At 41.2% G+C, this 21952-nt stretch overlaps 1 protein-coding gene across 2 annotated transcripts in view; it reads right to left on the minus strand.

Annotated features, from left to right (window-relative positions):
* Positions 1-200: 200 nt before the first annotated feature.
* The window catches only part of Clcn4 (chloride voltage-gated channel 4), a 68382-nt gene continuing 46630 nt past the window's right edge, over positions 201-21952 (minus strand). For both annotated transcript variants that reach the window (XM_027431842.2, XM_027431841.2), the window contains exons 10-13: positions 20377-20563; positions 19074-19472; positions 12211-12427; positions 201-2327 (exon numbers count right to left, since the gene is read on the minus strand). In XM_027431842.2, coding sequence (XP_027287643.1) covers positions 2237-2327; positions 12211-12427; positions 19074-19472; positions 20377-20563 — 894 coding nt within the window. In that variant the 3' untranslated portion in view covers positions 201-2236. The remainder of the gene's footprint in view (positions 2328-12210; positions 12428-19073; positions 19473-20376; positions 20564-21952) is intronic.

Genomic DNA, 21952 nt, shown 5'->3' on the forward strand with positions numbered 1-21952 from the left:
AACCAAGACTTAAAATCTCTACTATTTCCTGGATATTTTCACACTGATGTGTCTACTTATTGTTATTTCAGAGGGAGACAATTAGTTACAGAAACAAATAGTTGGAACTATAGTATTCCACAGTTGTCAGCATGATCTGACTTAAAATGTTTGCTTTTCAGAACATATATTTATTGTAACAAAGAGAAGATTCACAGAAATCCACTTGACTCTAGGACTTTATTCAAAATGAAAATTCCTATTAGGCCTGAGAAATAGACTCAGCTAGTTTTTCTCTCAAATGTGAAAGAATGGGTAAGATGTAAAAAAGGTTATAAGAATGTTTGGAGGGGTGTTTGGAAGGATTGTCAAGGATGCGAGGGTGAAAAAGACACAAAAGACAATGGTAGGGACATGATGATGGAATTTAATATGACAGATACATTCCCCTCCCCAAAGCCAATCCTCCTTCCCTATTAAGAGAATTTAAATGTCATTCAGAAAGTAATGTTTCTGGCTAAAACTTTTCCTTCCTGGACTCACATACATCTAGGAGGATGGGACATGTGACAGAATTCCAGCCGATGGTATTATGCAGACCATCTCTGGGAAAGCTTATCTTTCCCAGATACACACATTTCATCTTGTCACTTGACTCTTCCTCTCTCTGCCCACACAGAAAGTAGACATCACACCAGGCATCTGGGCAACAATTTTACAATGTCCTTTGGCAGAAAATGAAAGAAAACTTCTTACCAGAAGAATTGGGATCTCTGGAAATAGTATGGAGACAGTCCTGGAGTGGCCGTCTCCAAGGTTTCTTACTTAGATTCACTGTCAATTGTGCTTTCTGTTACATACAGTCAAATGCATGTGTGCCTGATGCATCAATATCCAATGACAATAAGATTGAAAAGAATGATGATGACAGAGGGAAAAGTGAGGGGCAAAGATGAAGTGAAATGGCAAATGACATAAATCTTACACAGATCATGCAATGGACCTAAAACACTAATTCTTTCCTGCAGAAAAGATAGAAGCGCTGACTAAGAGAATAAAAGTCTCATTAAGTTCAAATACAAAGGTACCCAATGCTTCAATTGGCTGTATAAAATGTAACTCTGTCCTGTGCTGTGATTGCTATTATGAAAGTACATGCTTAGGCATTAAAACTGGACATTTTATATCCTACAGAGAAGAGAATGGAAGAGATTTAGAATCAATTTACTATTTCTCTTGTAATCCATTTGGAGGAGTTCCCACTGAGAACTCATATGCCTCACTATAATCATGGCTCTATCTGAAAGACCTGAGAAGAAAGTTAAATAGAAACACTGGGTAGCTGTTTTTTTTTGAGTATTGCACATGCTACTTGGAAAGAAAAACACACTACAGCAATTTAGGAGCACACAGGCAATAATCCATGGCAGGTGCTGGACTGGTCTATATATCAAATACACAAGTAACCATATAAATAAATGAAACAATGCTTTGGGGTTAAAGTCAGTGATGAGGCAGGTGTCCCCTCAAAGTAAGAATGTGTCCCCTTAGATGAGAGGAAAGTCCACACAGCACTACATGTTCCAAAAGTTCACTGCCCAGTCTCAAGGTATTGGTCTCCTGTAGAAAAGTGGTTTCTTCATGCTCACTATGGTGGGCACCACTGGTGCTGGTTCAGACTGATAAGAAAGCAAAGCAATGGGCTTGAGAAGAAAAGCAAGAAATGAGATGGTCATGAGTAGACTCATCAGGATCTGCTTGTAGCTTTCTTTTCTCTTCCAACAAAGTAAGCACAATATCTTCCCTATGATTCCTTAACATAATAGCAAAATTTTAGGAACTAATATATAACAGTGGCATGCTGACACCCCTCTTTGTCTTTTGGACTCAAAGTTTCACATATACTCCAAAACACACAAATATCAACCTTGAGTGAAGGGGCCAAAGGATCTTGTGCTCCATGTCCTTATATAATTCATGTCATTTACACTATCCCACATGCCCCCAAAGCAGTTAGTAAACTCATTAAGAAACATGGCTTGGAACTCATAAGTGCTTAAGGTTATAAAATGCCTACTAATTTATGGTTTTGCCTTTTTAAAAAAGTTTCATCCTTCTCACCCTTCTTTCAAACAAGGATTTCATTTCTGCTGCCCTCAGCACACGGTCTTTTCACTGGGATCATAATGTAACATTTGATTATTTCTTTAATAATTATATAGTTATTGGTCTTCTCAAAATAATTGCCACCTTATTGCTAATTAAACATGATGGATTCAGGGTCCTGGTTTGCCATCTGGGCCATGTGTCTCAGAACATCCTTTTTTGTGATGATCCCAAGAAGTCTCCTGGAATGGAAACAAAACAGAAAAAAAGAAGTCAGCCTGACAGAAGAGACTCCTGACCAGGCTCAGGGGCAGGCAAAATTTCCCAGCTTCCCTTTTGGTTAGGCAGTACCAATAGAAGGAGCTCCAGCCAATGGCCTGTGTGCAAAGGTAACAGTTGACTCTCTCAGGTCTCCTGTGCAGTTCTCCTTTCTTGCACTCTCCTCACCTGTCATCCAGGGACAAGAGAGCCAGGGAAGGACTCTGATGCAAAGAAGACTATTCCTAAGCCACTAGATTGAAAGGCATGGATCCCTGAATGACTGTGGTGAGGATCCTGTACCTGCAACCTACATAGGAGGTAACAGGTGAGGAAAATGAGTCTTTCTTTGCTTGTATGTTTTGAGACAGAGGTTCTCTATACAGCCCATGCCTGGAAGTTGTAGTTCAGGTCAGACTCAATCTTTTGATCTTCCTGCCTCAGCATCCCAAGCGTACAAGGGTTATAAGGATGAATCATTATGGTTAGCATAAAAAAATGTTTATTGCATTAGCCACTGATATCACAAGCTTGTTTGTTATATAGGCTGTGGACTGACAGTGACTGACACAATGACTTCAATTTTAAGATTGCAATCAATTTATAAAGAGCTCTAAAAGCTATTGTTACAGCTTGAACACACCATAGAAAGTACAAATATAAGGGTTTTCCTAGTATAAGAAATTAAGTTAGACTTGGTAGTGTATGCATATTAATACTAGCACCAAGTAAACAGAGACAAGAGGACTGTCATGTGTTTGGGGTTAGCCTGACCTACATAGGGATCTCCAGGCAAATCTGGGCTACAAAGGAAGACTGTATCAAAAAGAAATTATTCTACCTTTAATTTTATGTTACAGGATCAGCAAAGTACAATATATACTTCTGACCAAATATACACATCATACCCTCTTCCAAAATTCCATTGTTTTTAATTATAAAGAATGTTGTTTCTGTGGTCTGTTCTTCTCTCTCTCTCTCTCTCTCTCTCTCTCTCTCTCTCTCTCTCTCTCTCTCTCTCTGTGTGTGTGTGTGTGTGTGTGTGTGTGTGTGTGTGTGTGTTTGTGCATGAGGATGAGCACACATGCACTCCCAAACGCATATTGTGGTTATGTACTTGCTTGTGTACATGAGTGTTCAACTTACAGATATTACTCCATTACTAAGCACTTTATTTTTTGAGACAGAGACTTTCACTGAACCTACAGATCGTTGATTCAGCTTGGATGGAGCCAATGAGCTTCAGGGACCCTCTTGTTTCCTGCTCCATCTACCCGCCGACCCAGTGCTAGGGTTGCAGATATGCAATACTGCACCCAGCTTTTATGATGGTATTGGCGATACAAATTCATGATTGCATAGCAAGCACTTTACCAACTGATCCAGAAACCCAGTTCCCAGCGTTGTTAGTATAGGGTTATATGAAATGTACAAACCTAGGGAGCACAGCTCACAGAGACTGGCATGTAAATAGAGCTCCCTGGATGATACTGTGCACATCTGAACAAACATCCATGCCAACCTTGCCTGAATTTTTTTATTAAGTACTTAAATAATGTTCTGTGGGACCAAATCATGCCCCATTGATGAAGTGAATTTTTCTACAAAGACAATGTGAACAATTTCTTTAGAAAACATTCCATTACCAGGTAAGTATGAAAATAATTGTTTGCTCCATCTCCATCACAATGGGGAAAAGGATCAGAAAGCAAGCCACAGAAGCCTCTGTTCAGAATTATGAAGCAATAAAAATGGCAGGCCTCTCTCTACTCATGGGGCTGTGTATGATGATGACAAACCAAAAAATAAGAAATCACAGATACAATATATTGTCATTTAACTCAAGCCTAATTAGCATAACTCATGTTGTACCAGTAGTTAATATGAAGAAAGCTGCATTTGCCCAAGGGGCAGCCATTTCAGATACAGCTGGTGAACAAATCAGGCTGTCTCCAACCACACTGGACCTTAAACAATCTAGGAAATGTGTTATCTTTCTGGTGTTAGTTTCTTCTTCTATCATATTAAGGAAGTGAGGAAATACTGTTCCCTACCCTCCGTGTCACAGGAGCATCTTTAGGAGGGAGGAATGCAGCTAGAGGGCTTTCTGAAATCATGCTAGACTGCAACTGGAGGGAGTACTTGAATGGGTTAGAGCCCAGACCTGTGACTCTAACTCAAGCTGCTTTGGGCTCTGTGAGATTTTGGTCGTGTGTGTGTGTGTGTGTGTGTGTGTGTGTGTGTGTGTGTGTGTGTGTGTGTGTGTGTGTGTGTGTTGTGTGTGTGTGTTGTGTGTGATCATATATCATATATATGTATCTTACTATGTATCCTTGGCTTGCCTCAAGCTCAAGGCAATCTTCCTGTCTCAGGTTCCTGTGTGATGGGATTACCAGGCGTAAGATACCACACTCAGCAAAACATTTCTCTGCAATGGCTCACAATGCAGTAAAATTGAATTGAAGCTGTTTAGTGGAACAGATAGCTGCTCTGCCAAATCAACCAAGCTGACTTGCACTCTTGTAATCACTCAGCCTGTACTGCTGTAACAAAATGACACAAACATGGTGGTTGAATTAAGTGTAAGATCAAGGTACCAGCAGGGCCAGTTTCTACATGGCTTATCCCCTTGGATGACAGATGGTTACCACCATGCTCCCACTGTGTCTTCATATGGCCTCCTCTCTGTGTATATCTATTCCTTGGGTTCTTCCTCTTTCTTAAAGGACACTAGTCCTGTTGGATTAAGGATCTACCAAAGTGGCCTCATTTAACCTTAAGGCTCAGTGCCTCTCCCCCTGTGATAGACATAACATTAGAGTTAGGGCTTTACTATAGTAATTTAGAGGGAGATAATTCAGTCCTTACCAGGAATTCAATTGCCTGTATTGGACAATTGTGATAAAAAAAAAAACAGTTCCCGCCAGGTGTTGGTGCCGCACACCTTTAATCCCAGCACTTGGGAGGCAGAGGCAGGCAGATCTCTGTGAGTTAGAGGGCAGCCTGGTCTCCAGAGTGAGTGCCAGGATAGGCTCCAAAGCTACACAGAGAAACCCTGTCTTGAAAAAACCAGAAAAAAAAACAGTTCCTTCTGAATGCTTGCCTTTCCAAGTCATATGAAGTTCTAAAATATGTATACTGTGTAGAACCAACTTAAGTGAACTTAGTGGGTTCTGCATATGTTGCTCTAGTCTTCAAAAACCTGATGGAACCAAACATGGACACTCTTCTTGTAATGGAATTCTGGCTTTTCCTGGGAACCCACCAATGAGTGTGAACACAGCCAAGGGAAGCGAAGCACTCTGGGCTTCTCACCTAGGAATGGGCCTGGCTTCAGATAGTAACTCCTGAAAATCCTCTTTTCCAACTCAATTATCTCAGCTGCTTAGGGATCAACTGCCATTATAAGGGCCCCTGCATTCCTCCAGTGGCACTGTTATCCAGTATTTGGTCAATCACCATGCTTCAGTAGAAATATCACTGCATCCTCAAATATTGCCCTTGGGTCTTCAGAGTCATATGTAACTTCTGAGATGAATACTCCAGAGGCCTGAGCCAGAGGCTTGGATGCCCCAAGTAAAGAAGACAGACAGTTTCTTCCTTGGGGTCAGATAGTTTGTTCTCATTCTGCCAATACTAATTAATTTCAAGGATACAACAGAGTAAGCAAGGAGATTTGATGTTGGAAGAGATCACCATTTAAAGCCAACCAGGAGTATCCAATGAGGATCCCTCCTAGATAGCTGTAGCTGAATGACTTTTAACCTTGATCTAAATGACACGCTCTACTTTTCTGCACTCCATCAAGGCTTAACTCATGACTTCTCCACTTTGATACTAGGGGAAATTAGGACATTCTTTATAGGGTGTGACCTGTCCTTACATTACCTAGATTCTAACTGCTACTTGCTAGCAGCACTGCTGCTTGCCCCTGCCCCCCCAACACATAATTGTGATCACCAACATTTCTTCAGATACTACCAAATCTTACTGATTATTGAGACCGATTGCCAAAACTAAAAGGGAGGGAGGGAATGACAAAATCAATAAAATGAGGGACCACATAACTAAGCAACCCCACTCCTGATTATCTAGTCAAAAAAAAGAACAAAATAAAACTGAAAACATGTCTGCTTAGCATCTTACACACTAATCTTCTTTCACAATAACCCCAACTGGAAACAGCCCAAATATCTATCAATGCAAGAATGAATAGATAAATGGTAGCTTATCCATACAATGCTTATCCATACAATGAAAAGCTATTGTCTCACTAACTTCATGGAGTACTGACACAAGCCTCAATGTAGATAAATCTCGAAAATACTATACCAAGTGGTACAAGCCAATCACAGAAGGGGAGCACAGTATATAACTACCTCGATATGACATATCCACAAAGCTAAGACAGTAGATCAGTGGTTGTCTAGGACTAGCACATGAGGTGACAACTAAAGGATACAAGCTTTCCTTTCAAAGTAATGGGAATGTTTTGGCTTTGATGTTGATGATGGATGCAAAATTCATTTTCTATTCGAACTACCTAATTATACATTTTAATGGGTGAGTTAAAGGTTATGCAATTATCTCAATAAAACTTTAAGTGGGCCAGCAAGATGACTTAGCAAGTAAAAGTGCTTGCTGTGCAAGGCTGAGACCAGACGTTTGATTTCTGGAACCCAAGTAGGAACAAATTCAGGATGCAATAGCATGCATCTGTAGCCCCAACATTTCTACAGCAAGATGAAAGACAGAGAGAGAAGAATCACCTTGGATGCTTATAGAGAAGGTAATCTGAAGTACACAGCAGGAAAGGAACAAGAGAGACTCTGCCTCAAACAAGATGGCAGGACAAAAACAACTCTAAAAGTTGTCCACTGGCCTGCACACATGTATACACACTCATACTCTCTCACAAACATATCATATGTGCATTAACATACAATTCTTCTTATTATTAATAATGAGGATGAGCTGGGTGTTGGTGGTACATGCCTTTAATCCCAGCACTCAGGAGGCAGAGGCAGGCAGATCTCTATGAGTTCGAGGCCAGCCTGGTCTACAGAGCCAGTGCCAAGACAGCCTCCAAAGCCACTGAGAAACCCTGCCTTGAAAAACAAAAACAGAAACAAAAAATAATAATGATGATGATAATTAAATTATTCTTGTTATTATTATAAAATAATAGCCATAAAAGAAAAATTAATCAATAACAATAACGGCAGGACCACATGGACTTACATAAAGCCCACCTCTCCATTCAGATGCTAAAATATGGTGCTAAAAATAAAGGACATGTGAAAAAAATTCTAGTACAAGGGACCAGTAGCCAGAAGTGGAAAAGCATGAGTATTTGCAAGTGTTAGGAACCTGGAGTTCTTTCAAAATTAAGAAAAAAAAAGCTACAAAGTTCATAGCATGTAGTTATAATATGCTACCAAGTAAACCATGATCAAGAACTAAATGTGAGGAGATCAGCTCACAGGAACAGAACATTCATAGTTGCTCTTTTGATAGCAAAGGACCCACAGCTGACCATCTTCAACATGTAAACAGTGCTTCAATTTAACTAGATCACTCAGCTTCTGCCACCTATTTTTTTATTTAGAAACACATATCATGATGACTACCTCTGAAACACCCACCTTGGGTGATGCTACTTAAATTCGATACCTTATTCCTTATTCCTTAGTAGAGAGTCATGTTCCCAATCCTCAAATATTTTTTCTTTTGAAATAGGGTCTCACTAAGTAGCCCAGGCTGATCTTAAACTCACTGTGCCCCCCAGGTAACCTCAAACTTGTCATTCTCCTGTCCTAGTCTCCTGAGTACATGGTATTTAAGGCTAAAGCTACTAGGCCCAGGAGACTATTTATTTATTTATTGTAAATTTTATTTTTTTAATTGAGCTATACATTTCCCCCCACACCCTTTCCCTCCTCTTCTCTCCCTTCCCACCCTACTCCCTACTGGCCATGCTCTCAATTTACTCAGGAGATTTGTCTATTTTCCCTTCCTAGAAGGATTCATGTATGTCTCTTTTGGGGTCCTCTTTGTTACCCAGTTTCTCTGGCTTTGTGACCTGTAGGCTGGTTGTCCTTTACTTTATGCCTAACATCCACTCATGAGTGAATGCACAGTATATTTGTCTTTCTGGGTCTGGGTAACTCATTCAGGATGTTTTTTTCTAGATTCATCCATTTGTCTGCAGATTTCAAGATGTCATTTTTTTTTTTTACCACTGAGAAGTACTCCACTGTGTAAATGTACCACATTTTCTTTATCCATTCTTCAGCTGAGTGGCATAGGTTGTTTCCAGGTTCTAACTATTACAAATAATGCTGCTATGAACATAGTTGAACAAGTGTCCTTGTTGTATGATTGTGAATCCTTTGGGTATATGTCTAAAAGTAGAATTGCTGGGTCTTGAGGTAAATTGATTTCCAATTTTCTGAGAAACCGACATACTGATTTCCAAAGTGGCTGTACAAGTTTGCACTCCCACCAGCAATGGAGGAGTGTTCCCCTTACTCCACATCCTCTCCAGCATAAGCTGTCATCAGTGTTTTTTATCTTGGCCATTCTGACAGGAGTAAGATGGCATCTCAGAGTTTGGATTTGCATTTCTCTAAGAGAGTTTTATTTTTAACACTTTGTGTGATGCTGGGCATGGAACTCAGAACCTTGTGCACATGTTAAGTGATATACCACTGAGCTACATCCCTAGCTTTCTGTTTTAAAACCCCTTTGAGCCTTCCCTAGTTCTCAGCTTCAAAGGATGCTCAGTAAAAACACTGACTAGACCAATATCTCCTTGCAAAAACTATGGCTACTATCAATTGCAAAGTGACAAAACTCTACACACATACCCTTCATGTTTTATTATCTTAACCCTAGAGATAGAATCCAAAGATCTAACATGGAACTACAGTCTTGGTTAATGTGAGGCTGAGGCAATAGAATCACTGGAGCCCCGAATCTTGGGGTCAGCCTGGGCAATTTAGTGAGATCAGTCCCCTTATCACCACCACCACCAATATAACAACAACAAAAAATCAAGCATTTATAGTTCTGAAAACCTCTTAATAAAGTTCTGTGACTATAAAGTCTGCATGTTAGATTGGTTCCAGGAGCACTGAGGAAATATGTGTTCTAGATCTGCCTTGGCTTTGAGCATAAATTATGCCCTGACCTGCAGCAGCAAAACATCAACCCAGAAGCAAGCAACATCAAACCCAGCTGCCTTCATTGGTGGCAGTAAATGTCCTATTTGATTTAAATCAAGTGAACTCCAGCTTTTCTGAGTGGTACTCTATGAAAATACAGTGAATTACAAATGGCCAGATTTATGACAAAGGACCTAAACTGCAGACTGGGGCAGCTGGAATATTCTGAGACAGCTATGCTGCCCAGATCCCTCGAGGGATAGGGGGCACCCAACAAGGATGAGGGAAACCTGATATAATCATCCAGACTTGCTTTCTCTTTCTAGAACTTCTAGGAGGAAAAAGTCACCCAAATTTGATCTTAGTTCTTGAAGGCTTCTTAGATTCTAGCACTCTAGAATCCTAGTCTAGTTTAATGAATACACTGGCCCAAAGATAGCCTGCAGACAATCAGGTCAAGAGACAGGCTCAGACTCTCCTCCACTAGAGCAGGGAAGGCACATCGCAATGGAATGCATCAAAACCATGAGCTGGCTTGAGCCAGGCCTGCTCTGGCTGAAAGCCCAAGGAGAAGATGAAAGGCCCCACAAACAAGGGTCCCTTGCCAGCACTAACGTATCAGCATCTGTATTTGTTTAAAACATGTAGAGCCAGAGAGAGGGAGAGTTGTTTTCTCTTAGAACATTCGGAGCCAATTTCAGCACCCAGATCTTCTCAGGAAAACCTGATGGGGCTCCATGAGGTGTAAGTGGGCATGGGGGACAGAATTTCCTGACGGAACTGGAAATTCCAATGATAACTGACATCAGACTATTTTAGAGGAAAGGAAAAACTGCTAGACACTTGAGATTGCCTGGGCAATCATTGCAGTATTTATTCCATGCTGGAAACCCAACTGCATATATTCATTCAGTGTTTCTCAAAGTGGGATCCCCAGGAACTTGTTAAAAACTCACCCGCTCAGGCCCTACCCAAGACCTCAGGGACCAGAAGTTCTGGGGTGGAAAACTTAAAAATGGGTTTCACCTGGAAGTTTATCCTCTATCTAGGAAGGGCACTCCAATATATGTTCAAGTGTGAGAAAGTAGAGAGCACCTCTGAAATCCATGGGCAGTGTGATCTCAGTTGGAATGAAGGATAAAACTGTCCTGCTAATTAGAAGTTCTGCAAGTAAATGTGCACACCAAAAGTTTGCAGCCTGTACCATTATTACTAGATCAGCAGGAGGAAGTCAAATGAGTAAGAATCCTCAATATTCAACCCAGGATCCTTCCACTATGACACTAGATTCTTTTAAAAAACCAAATTTGTGGTTTTGTTGAAGGAAATGTATTGTGCCCTGTAAAATATTTAGTAGCACTGACCATTGACCTCTACCCACTACACAACTATAAATACTTCTTCCTCAGGTTGTGACATCCAAAACTGTCCCTAGATCCAGCAGAACAAAAACATCCTTGTTGAAGACTACTGGGTTAAACTAGAGTGTGTTGGCTCTAGAATGGTAGATCATGTTAAAAAGTTCAGCCCCTGGGTTCTACAAAGGCCTAAACTATGTTGGATATCAAAAGCTACACAATATCTCTTCTCTTCAGCCTCCAAGCTGGGAGTATAGTGGATAGATAACGGGGCTTCCAGCACTTGTCTCTGTGCAACCTTCTGAGGTTATAGAACTTGAGCCACACCTCTGAGCCTAATCAATGCCCCTCAGAGAACTACGCCTTAGGCATTATCATGGTCATTTGATATTTGTGTTGTTGATTCCCTGGCCTATGAAAAGACAAAACAAAAGTTTCAGTGATGATGCCATCAAGCTATCAAATTTCTCAGTTGTCTAATACTATTTGTGTAACAAACGTATCTTCTTTTCCAAACACATTGATGTATTAAGGAACAATCTGAGAATAACAGAGTTACAGCACTTATTTTGAGTAACAACATCCATGATAAAGTGGGGGAACAAAGAAAGGTGTTCCCAGTCAAACCCAACAAAACACACACACGTGATCTACCCACACTCTGCCCTCATGTGAGAGTTAGGAGCCACACCCTTTCTGTTTGCTGTGATGAATTCCCATTCCTACCCTTGACTCCTTCACAGTAACTCTAGAGCAACAGCCCTTCACATGTCCCCTTCACAGCTAACTTCAGGCTTTTTCCCCAAGGGAAAGTAGTTATTGTCACATTTATGTATTTCCCAATGACTAAGCCAGTGTAAAATGTACAAACTTACTGGATATTTTAGATTCTTTAAAATGATGTATCATTAATGAAGGTTTTAAGAATTGTGCCCCTAAGTCTGTTTTCCCTGTAACTCCTGTGGTTTGATTGCTGCTCCTTTTGGCATACTACTATGGTTTTGAGGAGCATTTATGTTACAGAATAGCAGAACTAGCTGTACTTACTCCCTAGGCCAAGTGTCACATAGCAGAAGAAACAAGCTGTTCCTTAGCTCCTCCCTTTGACTCAACCTTCAGACTGAATACAGGCAATAGTCTAGTCTCGATGTCTGTAGTCTTGCCTCGAAGTTTCTCCCTCTTCCTTCTGCTCAAAATTCCCAAGCTTCTTGTATATTTTCTTCTCAATACAGTCATCTTATCTGTCAAGGACTGGTCCACCCCAATGGACCATGAGTTCCTTAAGGGCAGATACATTAAACCTGGCCACAGGGCACTCTCTTTTCCCTTGTCTGGCTACTCACCCACTCCGTGTCACCAGGCATTGCCGGAGCCCCAGTTTCCGGAAGATGTCCACGACCGTCTCCATAGGGGTGTGGTCTGTGACAGTGAAAGGGCTCAAGTTCAGAATTCGCCTCAGCTTCAATGGATGTGGGCTGTTGGCAGGCAGCTCAGGGGGCTCCTCTGTGAAGTACATGATGGAATTGCTCACGATGCCCTCTTGTCTCTGTCTGGCATTCTCTAGAATAATGGAGAAGGGAAAGATTATTAAAATATTGTAGTTAACCACCCCCACCTGCCTTCATACAGCATCTCAGCATCTCATAAAGAGGGAGGGGTTCAGAGGGCAAAAGGTGCAGTCACAGCAAGTACTTCAGCCAAACATCTGTGAACCTGGCATCCCTCTCACGTGCTGTGAGAGGGGAACCCTGCTGTGACAAGAATGTTCACTACCAACATGATGGGCTTCCACCAACATGGCCCTTTGCAGATGTCCACTGTTTTCTCCTAGACTCCAGAGCAGCCCAAATGACCAAAGGTCCTTCATCCTCTCTTTTACACCATCTCTCCATGGGCCCATGTTTGTGAGGACAAGAAACCTCATTTCACTTAGCACACTGAGTTTTACAAACCAAACGACCTTACAACTGGCCTAAATGGTATTATGAATCCTAGAGGTATGAGAAACCAATAAGACTTGCCCAGGCATACAGCCCAGAAATGCAGTTCAATCCCAAATATGACCCTTGGGACAAAAGAAACAATGCCAGAAAAGCTGCATTTCTCTGCCTCTTGATTCTCCTCTCTTTAAAATGTGCGATGTCATAGATTTCGAAAAGAAAGATAGTAAAACTATTATGGTAGCAATTAGTCTATTTTTGTCTGTAGGCAAGGCCATCTGAAGCTGAAGAGAAAGTAGGGTAACCAGAATTCATTAGAAATACAGCTTAATGTAGCTTAAGCTATTTTAAGTCACACATGAAATAAATCCATCAGTCTCAAGGTATTTCTCCAAGGCCATTTTCCTTCTGTTGGAATTTTAATCTTCCTTTTAGTTCATGGGGAAAGGTTAGGGAAAATGTACAGCAGGGCCTGCCTTAAAAATGAATCCCAGTTCCTATAGTACAGTCCTTGCCCTTCTCAAAGACTACTATTCACCTATATTGTTCCTTCAAAAATAAAACTCTTACTTCCTCCTCTAAGACCATTTAGTGCAATAAAGTACTCTAATGGAAAACTGGCAGTATCAGGGATCAGGCTGAGTCTGAAAGTGGGGCTCTGTTTTAAAGAGGAAAGGAGGGCCTGCTGGGCAAATGCCTGAACGTTATATGGGTCAGGTTGAATCTACTTACATCAAATGGGATGTGATTCAACCACAAATACCCAATGGCACTGACGTACAACATGTTTTCAACTGCATATCCTTCACAATCACCACTACAGGTTACACACTGTGCTCTTGTCTCTTAATCCAAGGGATTCTGTCTTAAAGCTCTCAGGCACAGAGGCCATATTCACTACATACTTATTTGCTCATTTCCACAAACCAATATATTCTCTTAAAGTCCCACATAACACAATTTCCATCCACTTTAACAATCAGATGAACATCAGGATTGGATCAAGTCACAACGCTTAATCAAGAACTGATCACATGGATTTGCCAAGCCCCTCATAAAACCATCCAGCCCAGTCGCTGAAATAAACAGCAAGCTTATGTTTCCTTGGAATCTACTGATACTGTTTGAAACCTTGATAATAACAGATACACACTCAGTGAATTCTTGCTCACTGGTGTATCCCTTGTGCCAAGACAATGTCTAAGCATCCAGTAGGCACAAAACATTTTGTTAAACATTTATTTGTACTGGGTGGTTGTAGCACATGCCTTTTTTGCATGCCTTTAATCCCAGCACTAGGAGGCAGATGCAGGACTATCTCTGTGAGTTCAAGGCCAGCCTGGTCTACAGTGCCAGGATGACCAAGGCTACACACAGAGAAACCCTATCTTGAAAAAAAGACTTATTTTACTTTAGATTTGTTTGTGTACGTGTGTGTATGACTGTGTGTGTTTGTGAAGGCCAGAAGAAGGCATTAGATCCTCAAAAACTGGAGTTACAGGTAGTTGTGAGCCACCTAACATGGGTGCTGGGAACTGAACTTGGATCTTTTGGAAGAGCAGCAAGTGCTCTTAGTTGCTGAGTTAATTTTTTGCCCCAACACAAAACATTTTTGTCACATGCATGCATATATGCTTGAATGGATAAGATCTACTAAATGTCAATGTATATGTTTGTCTTGTAGAATGAAGCCTATTTTGTGGAGGGAGGAGGCATTAAAAAGGAATGCCCAAGGGCTATCCACCACAAGGCAAGGGTTTTCAATTTTAGCTAGGGTCGATCTGAACTACTCAGGGTGACAATTGCTGCTCCCTTCAGAATGGCTTTCCTAGGTCACTTTGAAACTAGCTTATAAAGATTTACAATAAGGCTTCAACTCTAGAGAAGAAGGTGCTATAACATATATCTGAGTCCTATGTTCAATCCACAAACATATAGTTTTTAACACACAAAAGATATGAAGAAAATGCACTGACGGCCCTGTTTAGCAGTGTTGAGAATGAGAGTGCCTTTACATTTTTTCTAATTTTTTTCCATAATATAAGAGCTTGTATTACTTTTATTTTTAAAATTTAACAAAAACTTCATTTTTAAAATCTTTCAGAGTTCAAGCACTTAAATGTTTCTTCTGGTGTTTTAATCATAATATTGTGCTAGAATTAGTCTAGGTAGACACAGCTCCTTTTAAAATTATGTATATTTTATGAGCAGCTGCTAAAGCTGCTCAACCTCATATTCTACTTTCTAGCAGCAATAATGTCAATTGCAAAGAGGGTAATTAATACTGTGTTGGTGACATGAATTTCACATAATGTGATAGAACCAGAAAAATTTAAAAGTTAGAAAATATCAAACACCCAATAAGCCTGTGAGTGGCTTCAGAGCGGGGACTCTTAACTGAGTACAGTTTTGGCCCCACTCTCAGGGGAGTTCAGTTATGTCTAGAGGCCCTTTTGGTTGTTACAAAAGAGAAAGGGGGAATCCCACTGGATTTTAGTGGAGAGAGAGCAAAGATGCTGTTCAAAACCCTACAGTGCTCAGGACAGCCCCAAGTACATACAAATATCAGTGGTATTAAGGTTAAAAGCCTTTACTTTAGAGTAATTGTTTCCAGCGAAGCAATGCTTTATCATCTAGTTGATTAAGAATGCTCCCATAAAACAAACACACTTAACAAGTAAGGTTGAAACGGAAAATTGGAAGCAACCACTCTCGTGCTAAGTTGAAGTAATGACATGATTTAAAGACAACATAGAAAGAAAAGCAGATTATTTTATAAGATACTATCAACCAAATTAAGGATAAATCTTACACACTCCATATATTTTAACACATAGCAGAAAGTAATTAACACCATTATTCCACATGACCATTCCAATAATTAACAGTGCCTCTAGACAGAAACCTCTACACTTACAGAGTCTGTCTGGCAGATCTGATGCCTATCTTCTCATTTGGTCCTGAAGGTGGATCCCTTTATGCAAGTAAGCATCTTCCATATGCTGGAGAATCATTATTAAGTCATCCACCAGATGAAAAACCTGAGAGCTCCCTTAACTCTTCCCCAAAACTCTAACTTTCCATTCCTTTAATCATCTCTGTGGCTTCCCACTGAGTCCTCTTGGAACCTGTATTTGCTTAATTGCAAAAGCCAGGACTTGAAAAGCCTGAGTCCTGCTGAGTACAGAAGGATCTTCATATTTGCAAAGAGTAATGCAAGGTAATATCCACTTGCCAGGAGTTTGAACAAGAGTCACACACAAGGCCCCACTGGCCAATAAACTCTGATGGCCGTGAGTTGGTGCTAACCATCACTCTCTAATCTAAAGGCAGTGGCTGTGCTCTAGCATCCCAGAGATAGATTATGAATGACAAAATGTAATAACACATATGTGTGAAAACACTATTATGAGATCCATTACTTTGCTAGCTAACATAAAAAAATATGTTTAAGGTTTAGAAGAAAAGAACAGAATGGAAGAAAATCCTTATTTTCCTCATTTCTCATTCTTTACTCATGGTAACTTTCTTGAAAGTTCCTTGCAAAAGCTCTGCTTCTAATCCCCTTAAAAGTGAATTTGGCATGGGCGGGTTTTTAGCAACATGTTTAATGTCCTGTCTTGATTTTCATACAGGGGCGTAGAATTCCTCAAATACAGGTCGTGAATCTCACCACCAGAATGTGGTGATCCCTCTGTTTCCAGGGCTTAGGGAAACAGCTTGTCTGATTCCCTGGAGCAAAGCACCCCTCCTCTTTCAGCAAGCCGTAGCAATAGCAGCTTCTGCACTATGATGGGCCTAACTGAAAGCACAGAAATATGATTTACACTGCATGGTGCCTCTTCGGGTATTCCAAACATAGCTTCTGAGAGGGTGCAGGCTTGCAGAGCTTAAATTTCTTCTCCAAGCAGTTGATGCCAATTATCACTTCCCACTTGATTACAGTAATGGCTTTAAGCAAAATTAGTAAGATGTCTCTTAGCAGGTGTGCCTGGAGCAGCACAATAGGTAATGGATTATGTGACATTTATTACTTCAGTTTCTAAACTCAATCTTTGTGTAAAAGATTTTGGGGCGATTGAATGCATTTTAAAGGCTGCTGATTATGTTATTTTAAAACAAATATGACCCGTATTAAATAACTTTTTAATGATCTTATTATTTGTTAGGCAGTGTTTACCCCTCAAGGCACCTCCCTGTTCCAAGACAGGACCTATATAAAGAAAAACATCTCTGAGCACTCAAACAGGAATTTGCCATTGTACCTAAAATGTAAACTCAAACTTTGTTTTCTGTGAGAGTTAACCATTAAAATTACAAGGCAGTGCTTATCTACACTAACATTTGGAAAGCTTTAGAGGAAGATATCTTAATTATATTTTAAGCTATTGAGTATGAGGAAGGGGGTTCAAAAATAGAAAAGGAAGTGCCTGTAAAATAGGAACAAAGGGCCAAAGGATGAAACAGTAGTCTGGTGAATATGTGTACATGGTGAGGTAATGAGCAGTCAGGTAGAAGGAAGAAGATCTCTTTGTTACACTGCAGGAACATTCTGGAAGACATGGCGGAACATAACACTGGCCCCTGGTCACGAAAGTGCTAGAGGCTTGTCTCCCATATGATATAGGGGTAATTCACGGAGCAAGACTGCTGATGGGCAGGTCATGGTGTTTATCATGCATGGGAAGATGGCCTACACTGGCCTTTGCAACTGCTTGCATCCTGAGGTCCACAGGACTTCGGTCCTGGGAGGCACATTATTTCTCCTTGCATAGAACGCTCTCTACAACTCTTCCCAGGACTGCTCTTGCTTTCCTTCCCTTGCAGCCATCCCTGGCACAATGAATCCATAGGGTAGCTTCCTTGAACAGCCTGTCTTTGGAACATCCCACCTGTATATCATTCCTTTCACTGTTACCCAAATAAAACAGTCTGATCCTCAGGGTGACTGACCTCAATTCAAACACTAGGTAAACATAATCACATCGAACTAATTTTGAATGATGCTGCTTGCTAACCCACGTGGTCCCCTAATTGGTTGAATTGGAAAAAATGGCAGAGACTGAAGTAAAGACTCGTGCAGTGCTGAGTGAGGTACCAGAGAGAACTCTCCCCACTTCAGTGGGCTGACTATGCCACCTAATAGTCCATTTTTGACATAAGCTATGCTGTTCAACTTTGTTCTCAGAGCATTCCTTTCTTTTTAGCTTTAGTCAACAATTCCTTTAAAACTACAAAAGCAGCAGTATACTTCCTATCAGAAAGAGACCCCCCCAGTGGTTGCCTGTACCCACAGCAACCACATTCCAAACAAGAATATCTACCCCAGGGCTTGAGTTTAAACATTTAAACCTTGGCTCTTCACAATCTGAGTTGGAGGCAAAAACATTGGCATGCCTGAGAATCTCAGAAGGAATATAGAGTCTCAGCCCCAGTGGGCCAAGCTAGTTCAATCAGCATTTGTATCCTTTTTTTCCATTTTGGTTTTTGAGACAGGGTTTCTCTGTGTAGCCCTGGCTATCCTGGAACTAGCTACGTAGACCAGGCTGGCCTCAAACTCAGAGATCTGACTGCCTCTGCCTCCTAAGTGCTAGGATTAAAGGTGTGTGCCACCATCTCCCAGGTCAAAATTTGTGATCCTATGTAACAAATATGCTTAAATCAGAGCTTGGAAGACTCTGGCTTTCTAAAATGATTTTTCATTAAATCATAATGAATTTGATATATAGAAATACATAATCATTGGGGCTGGAGAGATGGCTCAGAGGTTAAGAGCACTAACTGCTCTTCCAGAGGTCCTGAATTCAATTCCCAGCAACCACATGGTGGCTCAAAACCATCTGTAATGAGATCTGGTGCCCTGTTCTGGCATGCAGGCAAAATACAGAATACTGTATACATAATAAATAAATTTTTCTTTAAAAAAAGAAATACATAATCATAATGAGTGCACTGTATTTATATCATTTCCACCCCTCCTTTTTCCTTTCCAACTCCTCCTATGTTTCCCTGCCATATCCTCCTCTAAATTTCATGGTTTCTTCTATAGATATTACATATATGCATATACATAAGTATACACATACAACCTATTGACTCAAATTAGTGTTACCCATTTGACCACAGGTTTAGGACTAACCACTTAGACTTGAGTGACATATTGGGGGCTTGTCAAGGGAGCCCCTGACTTACTGAACTCCCTGGGACCCATGTGCTAATTCTAGGGCCTCTGAGGGAAAGATAAGAGCCTCCCTGTCTGTACTCACTTATAGCCAAGATCAGCTCTCGCCTCTGGGCAAAGCCGATGAGGCGCTCCGAGTCTCTGGAGACCACCACAGGAAAGCCATTGTAGTCTGTCTCCTTGATGAGTGTCTCTACATCCTCCACAGTCATGCTATCCTGGGTGAGTACTGACAATGGTGGTTCTCCCCTTCGGGGTCGCATCACATCAGTGGCCAGAGTACGGTGGGTGAACTCATCCTTCACGTCGAGAAATGGGTACCCATTCAAATGAATGTGGGCTTCATAAATTCCTTCTTTCCCAAAGGCATCAGCCACCCACTTGCTGGTGACAGCAGCTGCCATCAGGGGCACAATATACTCCAGACCGCCAGTCAGTTCAAACATAATGACCACCAGTGACACTGTCATCCTAGTCACTCCACCTATAACAGAAAAGGACAGTGAAATTTGAAAGCTCAGTCACAGACCCCATGAATGTGTACAGACAAGCTCACAGACCAGAATTTCATCCCAAGCAGGCTCTCTAATGAGAACTTTCTGTCCTCCTAATACTTGGTCCATGGAGTCAGTCCCACATGATGCCTGGGCTCAGGCTCTGTTAAACCCAGTTTTGCATCAGGGACCTGTATTACCTGACAGGGAGCTCCACTCCAATAAGGGCATGCGTGTCTATACTCCCAGGTCATATGTCTGGCCCTTTGATAAGTGAATCCTACCAGACTATCCAGGCTTCTGATGGTGCAAGCAACTCAGAAGCCAAAGCATTGGAGGGAATATTAAGAATATTAGGTTGGACAGGAATCCAGCTTTGAATCCCTAGGTATTCAAAGGCAATTGCAACCAAATCCTACTCCAATAAAGTTAAACCAGGTTCTCTTAACCTCAGTACATGAGATATTTGAGGCTAGGCTATTCTGTTATCAAAAGGTGCTATGCTTGAAAGCTGAGCAGTGTCTGTGCCTTCTACCTACTACATATAAGTAGCACTTACAGTTATGATAAGGAAAAAGTGTCTCCAAATATCACCGGAGGCAGAATCACTCCTTGTTGAGAAACCATATTCTAGATGGTATAGCCTGGGCTCTGAATGACTGGACAGAGGAACATCTTCTACTAACATGTGAAGGTGTGTGTGTGTGTGTGTGTGTGTGTGTGTGTGTGTGTGTGTGTGTGTGTGTGTAACAAGACATGTAGGAATTTGCTTGATACCAGAGGATAGCCTAATATCCCAAGTGAAAGCAGTAATCAAGTCCATCTCTTCTTTCTTGTCTGACCTATAAGGTAGATCAGCACCCTACCCTCCCTCTTCCCCACCTATGGCTGTACCTAGACAGGCTGCAGCTCCCACCATCGCATAAAGCCCTGGTGTGACACAGTCCGCTCCAGGCCTGCACCAGTTCCTGAAGATGATCCAGTCATGGTGATGGTAGGCCAGCTGCTCCACACCGATTCCCACCATCCGGCCTGCCATGGCTCCTACAGCCATGCTGGGGATGAAGAGGCCTGAAGGAATCTCGAAGGAGCACACAGAGAAAAGGTAGCCTGAGACAAGGGGGCTCAGTTCCACCACCAAGAGCCAGGGAAAGTGAGAGTACCCCACCCCCACATATTTGCATGTGGTTTAGGTCTTCAAAGGAGACACCTTTCTTCAAAACAAGTAAGCTGGGAAAAGGTGAGACAAGTGACTTAACCTGCAGTGGAGTTGTAAAACTCCACTGCAACTCAAAAAGAACACAGTTTGACACCTTCATTTCCTCCCCTTCAAAAGTCAGCCCGTTTGCCTACTGTGCATTAAAGAGTGATAAGCTTCACTGCAGATAACATTCCAAGCCTGCATCTGTCACTTGAGCCTCTCACCACTTTCTCACTCCCCTAGCTGTGTCACTCACACTGGCTTTGAAAATTAAATGTCAAGACACAGCAGGAGAATAGATGAGAAAGGCCTTCAATTGCTCCCAGGTAAAATAAAGAAACTTGCATGTATTGCGGTCACCATAGCTTTCCTGGATCCTGCAAAACCTTTTCAAAGACTTAGTACCTTCTTCAAAGGGTGCTGGCTGGACATTTATCAAAAAAAGAAAGAAAAAATCTCCCTTTCCTGATTAAGCCCATTTTCCAAGATGCTTTTGGAATATGTTCCAGCCGTCTTAGGGGCAGCAAGGAAGCAGACTGCATGATCTAAAAGTAGTTGGTCATGGTGAGTTTTCTACTTTTATGAATGAAAACATATACTGGATTAGCTGGTAATCATGCATGTGCTACAAGAAGCCCTGACTCCCCAAAGTCAGTGAGAATCCACAAGCTTGGAGAGCTCACAGCAACTGCTCTTCTCACCACCACAGTGGCCATCAATCTGATGCAGGTAGATCTTTAGCCTGCTGCACAATTTCTAGAGGTTGGAATGATCTTTGAGAAACTGTCTCTTTCTGAATTTCCCTTACTCCACACCATTGAATCCCCAATTAACTTCAAAGTAGGCCTTTCTTAGTAAGCACAAAGGGTGCTGATAGCATCTCCCTTGGATACAAAGACAAACTCTATTGATAGAAATTGAAGAATATGGGTGAGTCATCTACTCAATGACTTCTACCCATCCTGTGCCCTATGAAATCATCATTTATGAGAATCTGTAAAAAGAAAACATTTGCAGAATACCACACAACAGTAGTGATGGCCACATACATGCATGTTTTGTGAAAATTCATTAAGGTGTGACCAAGTTTGTATGAATGGCATATTCTGATAAGTTTTTAAATAGAAATACTGGTACATTTCACAACAGCTAAGAGGCATAACCAATCCAAATATCCATAAAAAGGTGAATGGACGAAGAAAATGTGGAATATGCATAGAATAAGATACTACAATAGTGAAATATTCCAATAAAAGGAGCAAAGTATTG

This window comes from Cricetulus griseus, chromosome X, assembly GCF_003668045.3.
Source record: "Cricetulus griseus strain 17A/GY chromosome X, alternate assembly CriGri-PICRH-1.0, whole genome shotgun sequence".
In the NCBI taxonomy this organism is placed as follows: Eukaryota; Metazoa; Chordata; class Mammalia; order Rodentia; family Cricetidae; genus Cricetulus; species Cricetulus griseus.